Source organism: Tympanuchus pallidicinctus, unplaced genomic scaffold, assembly GCF_026119805.1.
Source record: "Tympanuchus pallidicinctus isolate F22 unplaced genomic scaffold, pur_lepc_1.0 scaffold4, whole genome shotgun sequence".
Classification (NCBI taxonomy): domain Eukaryota; kingdom Metazoa; phylum Chordata; class Aves; order Galliformes; family Phasianidae; genus Tympanuchus; species Tympanuchus pallidicinctus.
The window spans coordinates 25343419-25361073 of record NW_026294758.1 but is presented as its reverse complement, the minus strand read 5'-3'; the positions used below and the strand labels follow the sequence as shown (position 1 = coordinate 25361073).

General features: G+C 38.1%; 1 protein-coding gene across 1 annotated transcript in view; it reads left to right on the top strand.

Moving 5' to 3' along the window:
* Positions 1-9101, top strand: part of WDR36 (WD repeat domain 36) — a 29052-nt gene extending 19951 nt beyond the window's left edge. The window contains exons 17-23 of the mRNA XM_052700996.1: positions 387-494; positions 2070-2167; positions 3371-3513; positions 4111-4227; positions 4467-4548; positions 6995-7182; positions 8615-9101. Coding sequence (XP_052556956.1) covers positions 387-494; positions 2070-2167; positions 3371-3513; positions 4111-4227; positions 4467-4548; positions 6995-7182; positions 8615-8764 — 886 coding nt within the window. The 3' untranslated portion in view covers positions 8765-9101. The remainder of the gene's footprint in view (positions 1-386; positions 495-2069; positions 2168-3370; positions 3514-4110; positions 4228-4466; positions 4549-6994; positions 7183-8614) is intronic.
* The last annotated feature ends 8554 nt before the right edge of the window (positions 9102-17655 follow it).

Genomic DNA, 17655 nt, shown 5'->3' with positions numbered 1-17655 from the left:
ACTGATGGCAGAGAACTAACTAAAATATGAGTTCAGAGCAGTACGGGGCTGCATGGAAGTATGAAATCTATTGCTGCTGGAAGTGCATTGGGCCTAAGGAGCTGAATGTGGACAGACAGTTCATCAAACTTCCCTCAAAGTTTCTTAGGAGGCAGAATAAATGTTCCAGCTGTAGCTGATAACAAAGTTTTATGAATGTAATTGGTTTGTTGCCCAATGCCACTCATTCACTGAGTTTATATGATGTGTTTGAATACTTCTGTTATGCTAGTTTGCATATGTGTTTACAGTGTCCTGGTTGCGTTCAATCCTATTCGTGCTGTAATTTAAATACGTATAGAACAAAAAGTTCAATTTGCTAACGACTTCTTTTTTCTCTCTTTTAGCCTCATAGATTGCTTTCTGCTAGACTCTGCAGCAGTGAGTCTTACTATGTCTCCTACAGGAGATTTTCTAGCTTCAGCCCATGTGGATGATCTTGGAATTTATTTGTGGTACGTAATATTTATTTCTGTAAAGAACTTCAAATGGGGCTGGATGCTTTCAACCACCGTCATGGCAAATGTATGTATCTCGAGAGCTTTGTCATCTTTTCTTCTAAAAGACTGAGGTATTCTCTGTTGCTGTGAGCTGTAAATCTTTAAATCTCTTGTTGTTAATATACTTACTCTGATAAAGGAATGATTTTTTTTCTGTTTCTCTCTGTAAACAGTTCTGTAAACCATTTCTCTGAGGTCTACTTTTTTCTTGATCTTTTGAGTATTATTGCTCATACAGTGTTACTAACTGAGGGGCTTTTATTAGTGTACAAAATTGTCTGAAATTCCTCAAAGGAATTTATAAGGAATTATTAATTAAACTATTTATTAAGTTATGTTTATTTATTTATTAATGTTAGGTCAGCACAAGTGAAAAATGCATCTTAGTTAAATTTGATACAAGTTGAAAGCAAATGATTGGCTGGGGTAGAATGGAAGTAACATATTATTTATTTTTTTGATGGTTAGTTTTTGTTTTCCTGTTGCAAGATGAGTGGATTAAAGGCTCACAGAATAGCTTGGATTGGAAAGAACCTTGAAGACTGTCCAGTTCCAACTCCCTGCCATGGGCAGGGTTGCCACCCACTAGATGAGGTTTCACAGGACCTTATCCAGCCTGCTTTTGAACACTTTCAGGGATTGGCCACAGCTTCTCCGGGCACCCTGTGCCAGTGCCTCTCTGCCCTCTGATTAAAAAATGATGTCCTCACATCTAATCTAAATCTCCCTTGTTTTAGTTTCAAGCCATTCCCCCTTATCCCATTGCTATCAGACCATGTTAAAAGTCAGTCTCCCTCCTGCTTGTAAACTCCTTTTAAGTATTGGAGGTCTCCTTGTAGCTGTCTCTTCTCCATGGTGGTCTTTTTCATAGGAGAGTTGCACCAGCTTTTTTGATAAACTTTGTGGCCCTTCTCTGGACTCTTTCATGCAGCTCTGCGTGCTTCTTTTGCTGTGGGCCCCAGGCCTGGATGCAGTACTCCTCATGGGATTACCTGAGGGGTGTTCCCTTGTTAGACCTTTCTGTGATTAAGTAGAAGAGGTTTGTTAGAAGTAATTACAAAAGTTCTTATCTACCTTAGGCTTATAATGGCAAAAAAGTCATTTACCTAATTGCTCATGTGCAGGTTTCAAACTTTTAGAAAATTTGTTATGAATGCCACTCTGTAATTATTTGAAAGTAGGATGAATCATTTATGTTTGCATAATACTTTGTACCTACTAAGTGCAAGCAAGATTTTTAGGTAATTTTGCCATTGGAAATAAATGCAGAAATTAGCACTGATTGAAGTAAAACGAATTCCTATTGCTATATGAAGTCTTTGGCAATAATACTTTAGCATAACTCTTCTCTTTCAGACTTTTTAACAGTACATATCAGTTGCATTTCATTTCATGCTCATCTGTTTATCTTTAGTGAAACCTGATGTTTAGTCAGAGTGCGGTAATATTAGGCCGCAGTGGAACTCTGTCTGAATGAATTGTTCCCATTCACATGAAAATTGGTTTTAAAATGTCTATTTTATTTTTCAGGTCCAACCGTTCTTTATATTCACTCGTCTCTTTACGGCCCCTTCCAGCAGACTTTGAGCCTTCTGTGGTAACACTCCCTGGCACCTGCCCTCTGCAAGGTGACCTTCAGACAAAAGATTATTTTCTATCTGATGCTGAATTTCAAATAGAAGACACTTTTTATTTCTTCGGTGAAAACTTGGTGTCTTATTATTCTGTTTCTGAATTCCTGAATTTCTATTTATTCTACCATTTCTAGCAGACTTTGGCCTACTCCTTGTGCTCTAATGTTTACTGAAATGTCTGTTTATTTTTCTGCATTTGAACATACAGAATTACATTCTGATTACCTTCACTGGTTCAAGTAGGTTTTGTGGGTAATAAGAATGCTTGTTTTGATTGACTATTTGATTGCTTTCTTTAAGCCCAGACTGCCTTTAGTACCTTACATTATGACCTCTATCAGAGGTGCTTGAAATAAATATTTCTGTTTAGCATCTGGGACAAGGTCTCTGCTTGTTCCTTTCCCCTCCAGCTTTTGTGCCATGGTACTTTCAGTGCTGTGTTGTCACATGGGCAAGAAGACTGGCTTTTGCTCACCTTCTGCAGTCCTGTATTGAATTCCGAGTGGAAGAATAGCTTAAATTGCATTATAATTACATTTAGTACCAACAACTGTGTGTCTGAAGACCTCTAGATGGAGATCTTGTGTGATAAATTTTCTTGTTCTCATAAGGTGCAGTGCATATATTTTGATCTCCAGCTGGAGGAGAGACACACCTAGCTATTAACTGCTTAAAAGAGCAAGTAACCTGCTCTGTTGATCTCTTAATTAGGCACATTTTCTTTTCAGATGCCTAAACTAGGGAGATAGGATTTCCTTCCATACGTGTTCATGTTTTAATCCTATGAATTGATTCTGGCATAATGCTTGAATTCACTTCTTGTCTTCGACTGATGTAAGGCTTCTGTTTAGATGCTTAAAACTTAGAATGTTCTGGTGTTGTGATTTTAGGCTTTTCTGGGAGATTCATGGACTCAGCTGTGTAGTATGCAAAAAGAAAACAGAAAGTGAAGTTGTTTGCTTTGCAAACATGTGTTGGCAGTCTTGTCTATTAAATTCTACGTTTTAGGCACAATTATTATAATTTATTATTTCACTGAATTGATAGAAGTTTGTTACTGGAGCTTGTCAGGTATTATGCTAAGAGACAAATATCTGCAACACTTTTTTTTTTTAAATTGCAAAATAAATAATTGTGTTTTTATTTATAATAATTAAGAAGTTATATATGTTCATAAAATGTATTTGTTCTTTAAAGATGTGGATGTTGCAGAAGGTGAAGACCAATGTGATGAGATGGTAGAGTATGACTCACCAGAGCAACTGGGGGAACAGCTGGTAACTCTGTCCTTACTACCTGAATCAAGATGGAAAAATCTCCTCAGTCTTGATGTTATCAAGGTAATATTATGAAGTACATCATTGTTTATCTACTGTAGCATGTGTTTCTGAAGAAGCAGGTAAAATAAAGGCTGTTTCTTCTGTAAGCAGTCTCTGAGAAGAACTTTCAGTAACTTTTGCCATAATGATTCATGCAACGTGCAAAATAACTGTCTGAAGTAAGGTATTTTTTTTTAGTGCATCTTGTGAGTGTCCATAAATCTGTTCTAAGTGCCTCCAAACAGCAGGCAGCCATTCCTATAAACAGAAAAAGAGGGAATAAATAAAAAATACTAGCATACAGCTGGATAGTTTGTCTTTGAGCTGTGAGCTGCATTTATCTGTACACAGGACTTGATCTCACTTTTCAGGTATTGTTCTGGATTTTCCAGTAGAAGATTGCAAAAGACTTCTAATCACAGTTTCTGGGATTTGAGGGAGTGTTGTTCTAAGTAATTTATACTCAGTTCATATTCAACAGTCAAGTATTTTTCGATATATTTACTTTTCAGTTCTAATAGTTTTTGTGATATTCTAAAAATTCATTTCTTGACAACAGAAATTCCCACTTGCTTGTTCCTACTGCGATCGTGACTTATTTGAATATGTTATTAACAGAAAAGAAATAAACCAAGAGAACCACCAAAGGTTCCCAAGTCAGCCCCTTTCTTCATCCCAACGGTTCCTGGTCTTATTCCCCGATATGCTGCTCCAGAGCAAGAAAATGATACACAGGTAAAAAAAAAATATATATATATATAGTAATGCTTATCTAGTGTGCAATTTTGTTTGTACAATAAAATCTTAAGGCTTTTTAATCCTAACTGAAATTTTGCTGTAGACTTCACCAACTTTAATGTATTTATATTAATGCTGCTTTTCTGTAGGTCTTCATCATGTCAGAAAAAGAGTATAACTGAGATGCAAATATGTTTACATTTTTATGTATATTTACTTACTCTTTCATGCTTTAGTCAAAGGTAGTAAATATTGGAGTACTGGCACAGAAATCTGATTTCTATGTTCGTCTGGAAGAAGCCCTGAGCACTAATGAATGTAAGTTAAGAAATTTCACTGATGTATAGAAGCTGGTGGTATTTTGGCATGTTTCATTTCAAATGTCAGAATTGCAGTATATGTAGGAAAATGCACTTATGATCTACACGATAGCTGTAAAGCTAAGAAACATATATACAATCTTGACCAAAGATCAAGCTGGCTGGCAGCATGGAGCCAAACTGGCTAAAAACTGCTTAGAGAAAGCAGGCAATTTTGTTAAGACTGTTAGATGTTCATGGAGGTTGTGATGCTGTCATCCAGAAAATATGCTTTTTATTATTTGGAAGGGAATGATCTGATAAGGAATGATCTGATGATTCATTGAAACATGAGAACTCTGATTTGCTTAGCAAATTCTGCTTGCAAAGACTACTTCTCTGAACTTTCAGCAAACTTACTTTTAACTGACCTAATTGACAAAATTTGTTGGATTGTTTTTATTTTTTTAGCATTCTTGAAATTGTTTTACTGAAGATTCTGGTGAGAATGAACATAGCTGCTGTTTTCTTTGTTGATACAGTGCTGCTACAGAATCACTGAAATTGGGATTTTTAGCAATGTAACTGCATAATCAATGGATATTAAGATGTTATAATCACAAAAGAACAAGAGAGTTAGGCAAAATAGACTAGGATAATAAGGAGAATAAATGGAAGGTGTACTTGTATGCTAGGCTCACCTACAGAAAGCACCAGGAGAAGGGATCTCCAGAAGAGATCCTTCCCCACTGGTAGCCAGCTCTTAAATAGGTCTAGGAGGGGTGGAGCCAGGCTCCACCTTCACTTCTGCTCCTCTGGCTGACTCATGGCTGGCCTCAGGTGATCAGAGGTTCAGGCAGTGACTGGGCAGTTCCCATACAGTAACTGACCTGGAAATTTAAATGGACAGCTACTGAAACCTTATCTATGAAGCAGTTCTGAAGAGCTTAGAACATGTTGTGTATATACTTTATTTTGGCCATCTATTACAAGCAAGTTGTGGGTTTATTCTGTCTCTTATTCTGTATGTCATTTGAGAGTATTCTATTAAGCTGTTTTAGAACTGCCTTGAGAAGAGTAAAATACGAGTTGAAAATATAAAAACCAAATTAAGCTTCTTCTGGCTGTCTGCACCAGGAAACAAACGTACTCCGTGATGCACTGCAGTAGTGATCCCCTGGGCTGCCATCAGGCTGTATCATCTCTGCTGAAACGACAGTGTGCTGCAGGGTCTGTGCTGTAATCCTAGTCCAGGGAGCCTGTGGGTCCACTCCCAGTACTCCACTGGTGTGTAGCATGGTTCTGTGCTTGGTATTTGACAAGCACCTCTTCTGAAGACGAATAGGCCATGCAAATAAGTAGTGGTACATTAGAAGCCATCCTAATTTAACATTGGAATAGAGGCAGGGTTTTGCACTGCAGAGCAGGACTGCAGAATATCGATTTAACTGGGCACATTTTCCATATTGTGTGTATACTGATTTCACGGTGTATTCCATGCTTGGTTTTTCAGTCTCTCACAGCACAAAAATGAGTTAATGCATCCCTTCAGCACTGCTAATATCACACCTTTCCTTTAGCTAATTATCTTCACAGGAATTAAATATTCATGCATAGAAATAAATTTAAACCAACTAGCTAATACCTGATATTAGTAGTTACAATGATATGAGAGTATAAGAAACAGCTTTCCTTAGAAACTTCAGAAACTGAAATATTAATCAGCTGACAGCATTAAAAATTTTGCTACCAAAAGCTGTGTTTGCATCCACATATGCTTTTATTTTTGCATTTCTAAAACAGTGCTCAGGGAACAGGTTTGATTGCAGTAATTATGAGGAAGAACATATATGAAAAAAGGAGGAGAAAAGAGTTCCTTGTAAATTTTGCATATTTCTATTACAGAGAAGTTTTCCCCCTCCGCCCCAGAAAAGCAGAAGAAATTTACTTAATAAGGAATAATTCCCTTAAATGCACCAGGTTATGTTTTACTTTGCTTAATGTCAATAGCAATAAACACTAAGGATTGCTAGAGACAATAGTAATTGGTTTCTTTCTTCTGAGATATATTTGCCGTAATGGCTTGGAATAAAAGATAATTCCTTCTCTTTGTTGAAAAGAAATAAAAAATGTCAGTCTTAACTGTTGATCAGAGACTTAGTTTGTCCAAAAGCACAGAAGTTAAAGGAAATTTGTGGAAAGGTATTAATTGTATTTGTCAAGGTGGACTTAGGAAAAAAATGCAGTTTCCTTATTAGAGGTGTATTTTTCAGAGACATACGGTGACTTAGAGGAATTATGACATTTTGTGGAAAGAAAGGAAGGAAGGTAGTAAGGAAACGTTAGAAATTTGAGCTTTTGCTTTACGATTATATATATCAAATGTTCTGAATTGCATTGGATGGATTCCTGAGATTCTTTTCTGCAGATGTTACTGATGATGATTGCTCTGTGTTTTAACATAGATACAGCTCCACTTAATTTGCTGAAAGACTTGGGACCATCTAGTATTGAGATAGAGCTGAGGAGTTTGGCCCCTGAGGGTGGTGGTTCCCTGGAGGTGATGCTAAGCTTTTTGAGAATGATTGGGATGATGCTGAACAAGAAGTACAACTTTGAACTTGCTCAAGCGTACCTTGCGCTGTTTTTAAAGGTAACATTATTCTCCTAAAAGTTTATGTTACTCCTGAATAAAATGGTCCAGTGAAAGGACACAAAATCTGTGTGAACTCTCTACTAGAGCTGTTTATCTTAAATGGTTTCTTTTGGGGATGGTTTTAAAAAGACTTACCAAACGTGGTTTTTTTTTTTTTTTACAGGTTGTTTGTTCTGCGTGTTTTGTTTTTTGTAACACAGATAATTTCTTAATGGTTGTTCATTTTTAAGCTAAGATTTTCTGTATTTTAAGTAACTCAGTGCACAGTGTTTGGGAAAGTAAAATAAGCATATTATTGCACTTACCCCTTGAGATTGGAAGTCTGACTTCATGTGTCAGTGGTCTGCCTTTCTTCTGTCAACTGTTAAGCTTCACAGATCTGACACATTATTCCCAGAGGTGTGAAGTTACAAGATTACCATGATAAAATGCAATAGTGTTTACTCAAATGGTTCTGTAGAGAATCAAAACCTTTCTAATAGTGCTGTGCCCTCTTACCTACTGTGTGAAGCTGTGAGAAAGCAATTAGTTACAACTTAATGAGAAAGTTGTAAAACCATTCAGGTATGTGGTAATATCTATTTAACAGCACATTTCTTAATTATTTCAGGATTTTATTTTATCTCTTTCTTCTGCTGGTGTTAAGTGGAATGCATAGGGTTATGTCAACAAGACCAAATGCTACAAGCTAATATAACTAACTCTGTAGAGTGAAACACTTCAAAATACAAATTCCCCCTGTGCTAAATGCACAACGATATATTTTGTTATAGATTCTAGAGAAGACAGCTCAGAGCTTATCAAAACTCCTAGATTTATGCTGTAGCTGAGAAAATTATTATTCCATCCATTAAGTGTTACCACTTAATAATACAGTGACTCCATACATGGTTGAAATACTGCTTTTCTTTTTGCTTTACCGAGGTTACTGTCTATAAAGAAAATACATTACATAAGAAAAAAACATCCTCCATATCTTTAGGAGTGTGTGACATGATTCTTTTTGCTTTATTCAATACAGATAATTGAAATAATAATCATGATTGATCTCAGAGCATCTCTTTCATGTTTCTGAATTGAACACAAGTTTATGATGCAGTTTTTGGACAGAGGAAAAAGTTACCCTCTAGAGAAGTGTGTGATTAGGATAGATTCAGCAGCATCAGTACATCTAGTAAGATGTTTTGCTGCCTTATCCAAGCTTCTGAATATCTGGGAGGATATTCTGAAGAGGCTTCTGAAAGACTAGCAAAAAAAAAAAAAAAAAAAAAAAAAGAGGTGGGAGGATTAAATTGAATAAATGAATGAATTGAAGAACTGTCTTCATTCAATTCCAATACTTGGCTTTCAGTAATGTAACTGAAGAAGCTGATATTCTGAATCTGGTCTGTGTTAATTTTACTAACTGCTGCATATTTTTACTTTTCAGTTACATCTTAAGATTATTTCATCAGAGTCAAGCCTCCTGGAAGAAATATCTAGACTGTCAACGCAACTTGAGGAAACCTGGATTCATTTGCAGACTCTTTTCAATCAGAGTCTATGTGTGCTAACATATATGAAAAGTGCTTTGCTATAAAATATTTAAGAGTTTTGACTGCATAAAACCTCAGAAAAATAGTACAACTTTTTTTTGCCAAAGTTACTGAATTCCAAGATTTATCCTGGAAGTTCTGATGCTGTATTTTATATGTCTGTCTAGGACGGAGTGTTTTAGAACATAAGGAATATGCACACGCTCCCTCAACTCTTGACAGCTTGGGCCGTATCCCCTGCCCTGGGGAACCTGTTCCATGCCTATCGACCTCTGCTGAAGAACTTTTTCCTAACCCCCCACTGTTGTCCCCAGTGAAGTTCCATGTCATTCCCAAGGGAGAAATGATTTAAAATAAAAAAATGGGAGTATATTTTCTGTATGAGAGTCTGTAATATTTATTATGCTTAACAAATCAGTACCATTAATGCAAAACTAAAGAGCATTTTAATCATTAACCAATTCTAAATATTGGTTTAAAACAAAGAAGTACAAAAAATTGCATTCTTTTGAAATCAGAGTGCATTTACATAAACCTTGTAAATGTTGTCTCCACATATTGCTAAGCTATATTCACTAAGCAGAGGTTTCTGGTGATCACAAATGGTGGTAATTGGTGGGGAAGTGGGGAAAAAACATTTTATGTCAAGTTTCTCAGTCTAATTTTGTAGCATCAGATTCTGATGATCTGTTAAGGAAATCAAAAATTACAGAAATAAATGCCTTGAGTTATGAGGACTTTTTTTTTTTTTTTTTTTGCTTGAGTCAGAAACTTTTAGTGAATTTAGGTTTAAGACAGTAGTGGTTTGGAATTTACAAAAGGGATTTTCTTTAACCTTTAGAGTGAGCAAAACTCATCTTTTAACAGCCCTGTATGGCCAGTGCATAAAGCCAGTGGAGAATGGAGGTTGATGGTAGGCTAACTGAATGAAGTCACACTCCCACTGAGTGCTGTACCAGACATGTTAGAACTCCAGTATGAACTGGAGTGAAAAGCAGCCAAGTGGTATGCCACCATTGACATTGCTGATGCCTTGCTGTATGTCCCCTTTATCACGTGATGCGGAAGAATGACTTTATGTGGGGTCCTGAGCAGCAGCAGGCTTTTGAACAGGTTAAACAGGAGATAGCCTGTGCCATGGCCCTGGGGCCGGTACAGATGGGACAGGATGTACAGAATATCCTGCACACTGCTAATGGAGAGAAAGGTCCCACTTGGAGTCTGTGGCAAAGAGCCTCAGGAGAGAATCTGAGGCTGACCCCTGCGATTCTGGAGTAGAACATACAGGGGTTCAGAAGAGGGCTGAGCTCCAACTGAAAAGATGCTAGCCAAGTATGAGGGCATTTGGCCTGCTTCTGAAGTAATCGGTACTGCAACACAGCTGCTCCTGGCACCTCGACAGCCAGTGCTAAACTGGATGTTCAAGGGAAAGGTTCCCTCCATCCATCGCGGCACTGATGCCACCGGGAGTAAGTGGGTTGCGTTGATTACATAGCAAGCTTGGATGGGGACCTCAGTCGTTCAGGAATCTTAGAAGTGATCATGGTCTGTCCTGAACCATTGACATGCTCACTCAATACATTTGCTGTGTTGCACTTGCTCCAGCTACACATAGCATAAAAGAATAGCTAATACAAATGTATGTAATTTTGGTGAGAATACTCAAAAAATAGATGCTTTGCCTTTGGCAGAGGGCTGCCGTCACACTTTTGAACTTACTTTGTCATGTACTCTGCAAAGACCACTAACACATAGATGTGGTGTGGGGTACTGCAGAGCACTTCAGGCGCCCACAGGCAGCATGAGATCAGCATCCTTTTTGTTCCCAAATGTGCAGTAAAGCTTATTAAGGTTATCAGAGGAGTGCGAAGGTGAAGGAAGATTAGAACAATGTAGAGAAGCTGTGAAAGTTGACAGTTCTTTAACCTGAAGTCACGTTAGATGTTGATTTATTGGGTGGCAACCCAGCCTAGGGCAGTGCCTTGGACGTGGGTGGAGGGGCCTTAAAGTCCCTTCCAGCCTAAGTTGTACTAAGGTTTTGTGAAAGGTGAAATATTATAGAAGTTTCTAGACTCCAGTGTTTTGGCTAGATAGGGCTGAGAACACAGAGTGAGTGGGAAGGGATGTACACCTAAGCCTTTCTGTAAGCATCTTTCTAAGATATAAGATCTTTTTCAACATAGAATGGTTAGCTTCTGATGATGTAATTCTCAAGAGCTTATTATTCCCAATTTCTTCAACAGATCTGAGGCAGCACCCAAATCCCTCAGACTTCAAATGTAGTAAATGTGTAATAAATCTCTGAGCTTGTAAGTCTGTTAAAAATAACCACCTGATTTAGGAGATCTTAGTGATTTATTTCTTGAGCCAGCAGGAAGTTCAAAGGTATGTAAGCCAGTACACTTTGCACTGCCAGAAGGAACAAGGAAAAAATAATTTTCTTCCTGAATGAGAGCAAAGATTTGTAAAGAGTACTGCCCTGACTCCAGCTGAAACAAAGAACAAGTCCTGTATAAAAGTGATCCCTTCTCAAGCACATCATGCCAGCTTTCTGCAGTCAGCTGTTCAGATACTTCCTGACCCAGCTGCATTCTTAGCAGTTGTGTTTAATAGTCTGTGAAAGACCTGTTTGTTCCCTGGTGAGTTCATCTAAATATCCTGTAGATCCCAGTTGTCTTCCATAACATCCTGTTGTAACAGGACCTACAATTTAATTAAAAATTTAATCAAAAATTGTATCTCTGTTTGTGTACTCCAGACCTGCTACCTTCTACTGGTATGTCCTTCCTACTTCTTATAGATACAGGATACACAAATGAGGGTACTGGTGCTCCCGTCCCTTCATTTTACTGAGCTTGCTCATGCTCTTTTTCACAGCCGTAGAAGATCTATTTCAACACATTCGGAATCATATGTACAAGATTTGTTTTCAGAACTCGTAAAATTTGTAGGGAGAAGTAACGTGTAATTTCTTTGGTTTTGCTTTGTTCCCAGGTTATTTTTGCTGGACTACCTGAAGGAGCTTGGAAAAAAAGCCTGCTTTTCGCCAGACTATGCTCTTGAAAGCAGAACCAGCAAACTATTTTTAATGATTTATGTGCAGCACTGTAGACATAACATTTTCAATATGAATAATCTCATCAGATGTGTTAATGCAATTTGTCATAAAGAGATGAGTTTTAAGTACGCCTTAAACATTTTTGTCATTTTCTTCAGAAAAAGTACTTCACTGTGATATCCCTCTTCATTCATTTGTCCTTTTCTCAACTCTCCTTATCATCATGCTATTTCAGCAGCGTTTGACTATTCTTATAATGGCAGTTCTGACTCCCTGTTCTCAGCCTTTTATTTTGAGTTTCCATCCCAGTCAAAGTGGTGAGCAGCTTTATGCCACTGATGACTTTTTTAGAATAAGAAATGATTTTGGCTTGCAATTGGATGCAAGTGTGTATTTCACATGCTGATTCCTATGATATTCCTTTATCTAAGACATCAAAGGCAATATGTTGATCTATTTATCAAAATTATTGATCATGGTTTAAAGTAGTACAACTGAATTGCTGGATGTAGCTTTGTATTATCTGTAAGAGCTTTAACTTAGCTAATTTTCATTGTAAGATCACATTGGGAATGATGCGAGATAACAGATTAGCTGGACCAGCAGAGCAGTTGGGGTTAACCCTTGGTTTTCTTCAAAGCAGAACAGCTACTGATGATTTTATTGAACTTAGGCAACATTAAGCCTGTTGCAGGCCAGCTCTGATAGCAGCCTGCAGTTAGGATTCTCCACTCTGCCTTGTGTTCAGCACTCAACCCACCTTCTTCTCCAGTCTGCTACTTGTCTGTGGCTGCATGTGTCCCTTTTTCACCGTACTTTTCCCTTTCAGCTTTTGATGGTGGTGTTCCACACAGCAACTCCTGTTGCATCAACCCTATTCAGTCGCATCTCAATGCTTCCTCTGTTTTCTTCCAACTGTGCTTTGAAAACTGATTTGGTACCTGTGGATGAATTGACACCAAAACAGGTGGATTTTGTCCCCTGAACTTGTTAGTGGGTCCTGGCTCTGAACAATGAAAGTTACTCTTTCTGAGCCTTCATAAGCTTTCACTAGAACCCTTTTTTTTTTTTTTTTTCCCTAAGTAAAAATAAAGATATTATGAGGAAAAAATATGGACATATAAGGCAAGTATAAACTGGTGCAAATGTTAACACCTTATTCTGCAGCAGCACAGACCACTGACCTGAGGGCTTTAACACGGAATACATTTAAAATTTGTTAACCTTCTTCTTCAGAAGGAATGCTAGGAATATCCAAAGTCTGTGCAAAATGGTGTAACACAAGTGTCATTGCCCCAGAACGTAGAGACTGCCTTGGTACTGGCTTGCTTTCTGTGAAGTAGAAAAGCCAAAGAACCTATTGGCATGTCTGAACTCTGGTGCTAGGCTGTGTGGAAGAAGTTCGGGGTTGCTTAAAGATCACCAAAACGTATGTAGTTTCCCCTTTTGAATATCAGCATCAACAGAATCTTTGTGAACATGTCTTGCTAGTGTATCAGCCTTTCTAGCGCATGACGTGTTGTAAAAGCTGTGCTTCCAGAGAATTCTGTAATAAAATGTGATCTTTTTTAAAATGATTTTCCTATAGATGAAGAATTCTGTCAGTGTCCAGTCAGTGTCTTCCTTGATGACAGTGCAAGGATTCTGCGTGGCATTTTTGATGAGTTTGCAGTATTGTTTTAGAGGAGAGTAATGTACAACCTTTGGCACCCGGGCTTCTCTTTTCATCAAGAAGGGGTAAATTAAAGAAAGAGAAATGAAGGCCAGACACTAAGATGGTTTTAAATGGGCTATTACATGCTACGCAAGAGGACTGAAAGAGATCTCCGATGCTTTGTTGCACATCATGGAGCCTTGCTGGTTAATGCGAATCTATGTAAGATTTCTTTTGCCCACAGATACGTGCTCTGCTAGGTCACAGAACAGTTTGTATCGCCAAGCAGAAGTGCATACCATTTCCCTTACTATCCTGTGGGCTGGAGTACCGATGTGCTGACTTTGAGAGATCCAATATGCCAACATCTGAAGAAGCAGACCATCTTAGCACTGGCAGTCCCCTGAAAGCATCCGTAGAATAATCTAGAATAAGGTAGAATAAATGCATGTATAGAATGCCAACTCATTTGCAACTTTTGTGAAGGCCAATGAAGTAAAAATAAATTTGCCATTTTAATTAGATCCTAAAGCTTGCTTTATCCTGTGCAACTCTCTAGTACTTTCTGTGTCCTGATTAGGGGTCTCAGAAGATGTGAATTTAAAAACCCATCCAGCCTCATTCCTCAGTGCCCCGGACTCTTCTTGAGGGTTATTCAGATTCTCAACAGGCTTCAAGAAACTTAGCTCACTAGAGCCTGGCTATGACATATCACTCTTACAGCACTGATGTTCACAACTGCTTTGACAGTGCTGGTGTCTCAGCATGGCTGGATCTGAAAAACCTTCAGCTCAGCCCATTGGAAAGAAATTCATCCCTTCCTGCCACATGAGGCAATTCTTAAAGCCCAGGTGAATATTTTCTCAGAGTCAGATACATTTTCTCTTAAAGGGAAGAACTGGTCACTGAGATCACTGAAATTAACATTTATATTCGCTCATTTCCTAAGACAGATAAAAGGGTGAGTATAATTCTCCTCAAAAAGCTAAATTCCATCTGAATCAAAATAAACATATGCTATTTAAGGAGCGCCTATGTCAATGTTTTTATCAAAATGCTTTGTTCCGGGCACAAGAACAGCGTAATCTGTACAAAAATATCCTGCAGCTTCCTTCAAAGGAAGGAGGATGAGAGTGCTGCCTCTCAGGGCCATACTGAAGATCAGCAATTGAAGACATTACTAGGAGGTGAAATTATCTGTGTGGGGAGAAGGGCCTGAGATTGCTGCCTGATTTTTAAAATGTAGTGAGAGCTCAGGAAGGAGCAATTCCCTCATGGAGGAGGGTGATTTTGGCAGCAGGCCTACTTGACTAAGAAGGAAATTTCTCAGCAAAATTAGATCAGCAATAGAGCACCAAATAGGTAAAAGCAAGGGCAGACAACAAAGAAGAAACACTGCTGAAGTACTTAGCAAAATTAAGAAGACCAAATATAGGACTGACGCTTGTGTAGGCAAAAGGAATGAGCAAGATGAAGGTAATCTACAGATATGCTCATCACAAAAGGAGGTTTAGATGAAGATCTGGTGGTTGAGGAACCACCCTACTGATTAATAACTACCCTACCCTAACCTAACCACCCTACCCCATTCATCACCCTACTGACGGAATGGAAAGGACCAAAATAGCTGCTATCTTTTTTTCTTCAGTCTTCACAGGCAAAGTCTACTTTTATTTTTCTGTGTGTATTGACATCCTTTGTGATGAAGAGCAGGGGAGCATTGGTTTAGAAGGACCTTGGATTTCTACTTACGTTCCCATAACCATGAGTCTGCATAGGAATCACTCATAAATGCTGGGAGCTGCTTAATACAAAAACACTGCCTGTCACCTATGAAAAAAATGCAGTGGTTTCAGAGGCCCCAGCAAGGAGGCTGAGACTTTTGTGCCAGCTTTTAAGAACTTTGCAATGGAGGATCTACAGAACTGTATGTTGGCCAAACTTATCTTAGTCATCAAAGCAATCTTGGATCTTGTGCTGCATGTGTTTTTGGAATCCATCTCCAGATACACCTAGGACAAGATGATGAAGAACAACCCACAGAGATGCACAGGGTTGAACCATGCTTGACAAAGCTGCTTGCTTTCCAGGACTGAATGGCTGGTTAGGTGAACGAAGGAAGAGTTATGAATGTAATAATAAAACTCAGTGCAAGTATAATAGTACTTAATTACTTAGTAATCTGTTACTAAACATTGCAAATTTCTAGCACTAAAACCAATAGGCATGCTGTCAATTACAGTTTGGCAAGCTTTCATGCCTCCTTATCACATTCTCTGCTATATATGTCCCATAATGTCAGCTGGTTTATGGGTGATACAGGGTCTGTAGTACAGGGTTGTATTACTTTTCAGTAACAGTTTAATCAACATTACAGGAGTTAATTTAGTCATGTTCTAATTATGCTTAATGCTTTGATATTTTGTTAAATATCCCATATCAAAGAAGCTCAATAAATTAAGATACAGCAACATTGAGTAATCCTACTGGCATTCAAGAGATTTGCAGTGAGGCATAGAAGAATTAGTCTGCCAAATGAGTTGAAAGTATTTCAAGTAAATGCCTGATAAGAAAAATGATTCTAAAATTGCTGTTTGACACAATACATTTGAACACTTTACAAGTTCATGACTTTTATCTCTGGAGGTTTTGTTCTCATGTATTACCACTATACTATATCCCCTGCTGCAATTACAGATCTTTTTCTAATAGCTTCTAAAGCCTGAGTATTTTATAACCATTGAGTAACATAGCTCTGCTTGAGCAAAAGCCTTCTTCCCAGTATACCAGGTCTGATGTACCTGAGAAGTCGAGCAACCTCTCTAGGAAAGGTTGTAAAGGAACATAGCTGGCTGAGTTAGAGAAAAAGTGCTGCTATTTTAGAGGAAGAAGTAGTGTCTGAGCATGTATTTCTGGAGCAAGACCCTGCTGCTTAGTGACAGTGGGAATCTCAAAATAATAAATGAAACAGACTGATATCTCTTTACAGGAACTGGGAGTTTTATGAGAAATAAATCTTGCTCCTTACTAAGAAAAAAGGTGTTGTAAAGAACCTGTGCAGACTGAAGTGAGAAAGGAGATGTCCTCTTCATCAGTAATTCTATCCCCTGTAGAGCATCTTCCACAGTCATAAACGAAAACAGCAGAGCAGATACCTGGATACCACATCAGAAAGAGTTATAAAGGAAAAGAACACAGAGACTTTGTTCTTTCTACACTGGAGAAAAAGAGGTTTGAAGTGAATAGCAGTGATCCTGTTGGGAAGAAAGGATTTGTTTGCTGAAATCATGTAGTGGATAAATATAGGCATCCACACTTCTTCCTGTTCCCCGCCTAGCAGTGGAAGCACTACAGCATCCTTTCCTCACAGCCAGCATATGGCTGGGTTTGGTCTTCAGGCCTTACGCAGTTCCTGTGGCAAGTCTGCCTGGACAGGGCTGCAGTATCCCAAAGTGTCTCAGGTGGTTACTGCTCAACACTGAGGATGTCGTCAGCATGACATCATTCTTTTGCTACATGCAAATTGTATAATGCCTCTTCACCGTCCTTGAGGGACTAGACTGGGGTGATTTCCTGATGATGAGGATAGCCAGCACTGAAACTCAGCTTCTAAGGAAACTGTAGCAGATTTAATATACAATGGGATTTGCGTCTGTGTTTTGCAATTGCCAGTGTCAAGATCTTAAAGGGCAACATAACAGAACAAAATGATGAGGTGGGAAAATACGAACATTTTTGAAGCAACTACTTCATAATAATGATGTGAAAATTTTTCAAAATGTGCTATTTTTTTCTCAACAGAAATCTACTGCTGAGATGTATTGAATATTTCAAGGGGTTGTCAAGACCTGAATAGATTACATCTCTACAAAATGTAAGGTAAAGGTAAGACACCAACTATATTTTTTCATTATAATATCCATTCCTATGAGCCAGAAAAATTTGATAACCTACTTTATAAATATTTGATTACATTACAAAGGAATAAAATACTGAAGAGTCAGTATGAAAAGAAAAGTCAATGAAATATTAAAAGCAATACAATGAAGTAATCTTTAAATGTAAGGGATAAAGATACTGTCAGTATTACATGCTAATGAAATTTTACCGTGTTAGATTCTCTCTCTCTCTCTGTTCTGTGTATAAGAGAATGTTTCTTAGCTGACCCCAGTGCTCAATACCTTGAGAACAAACTTCAGTTATATCACATACATATAAGAGAG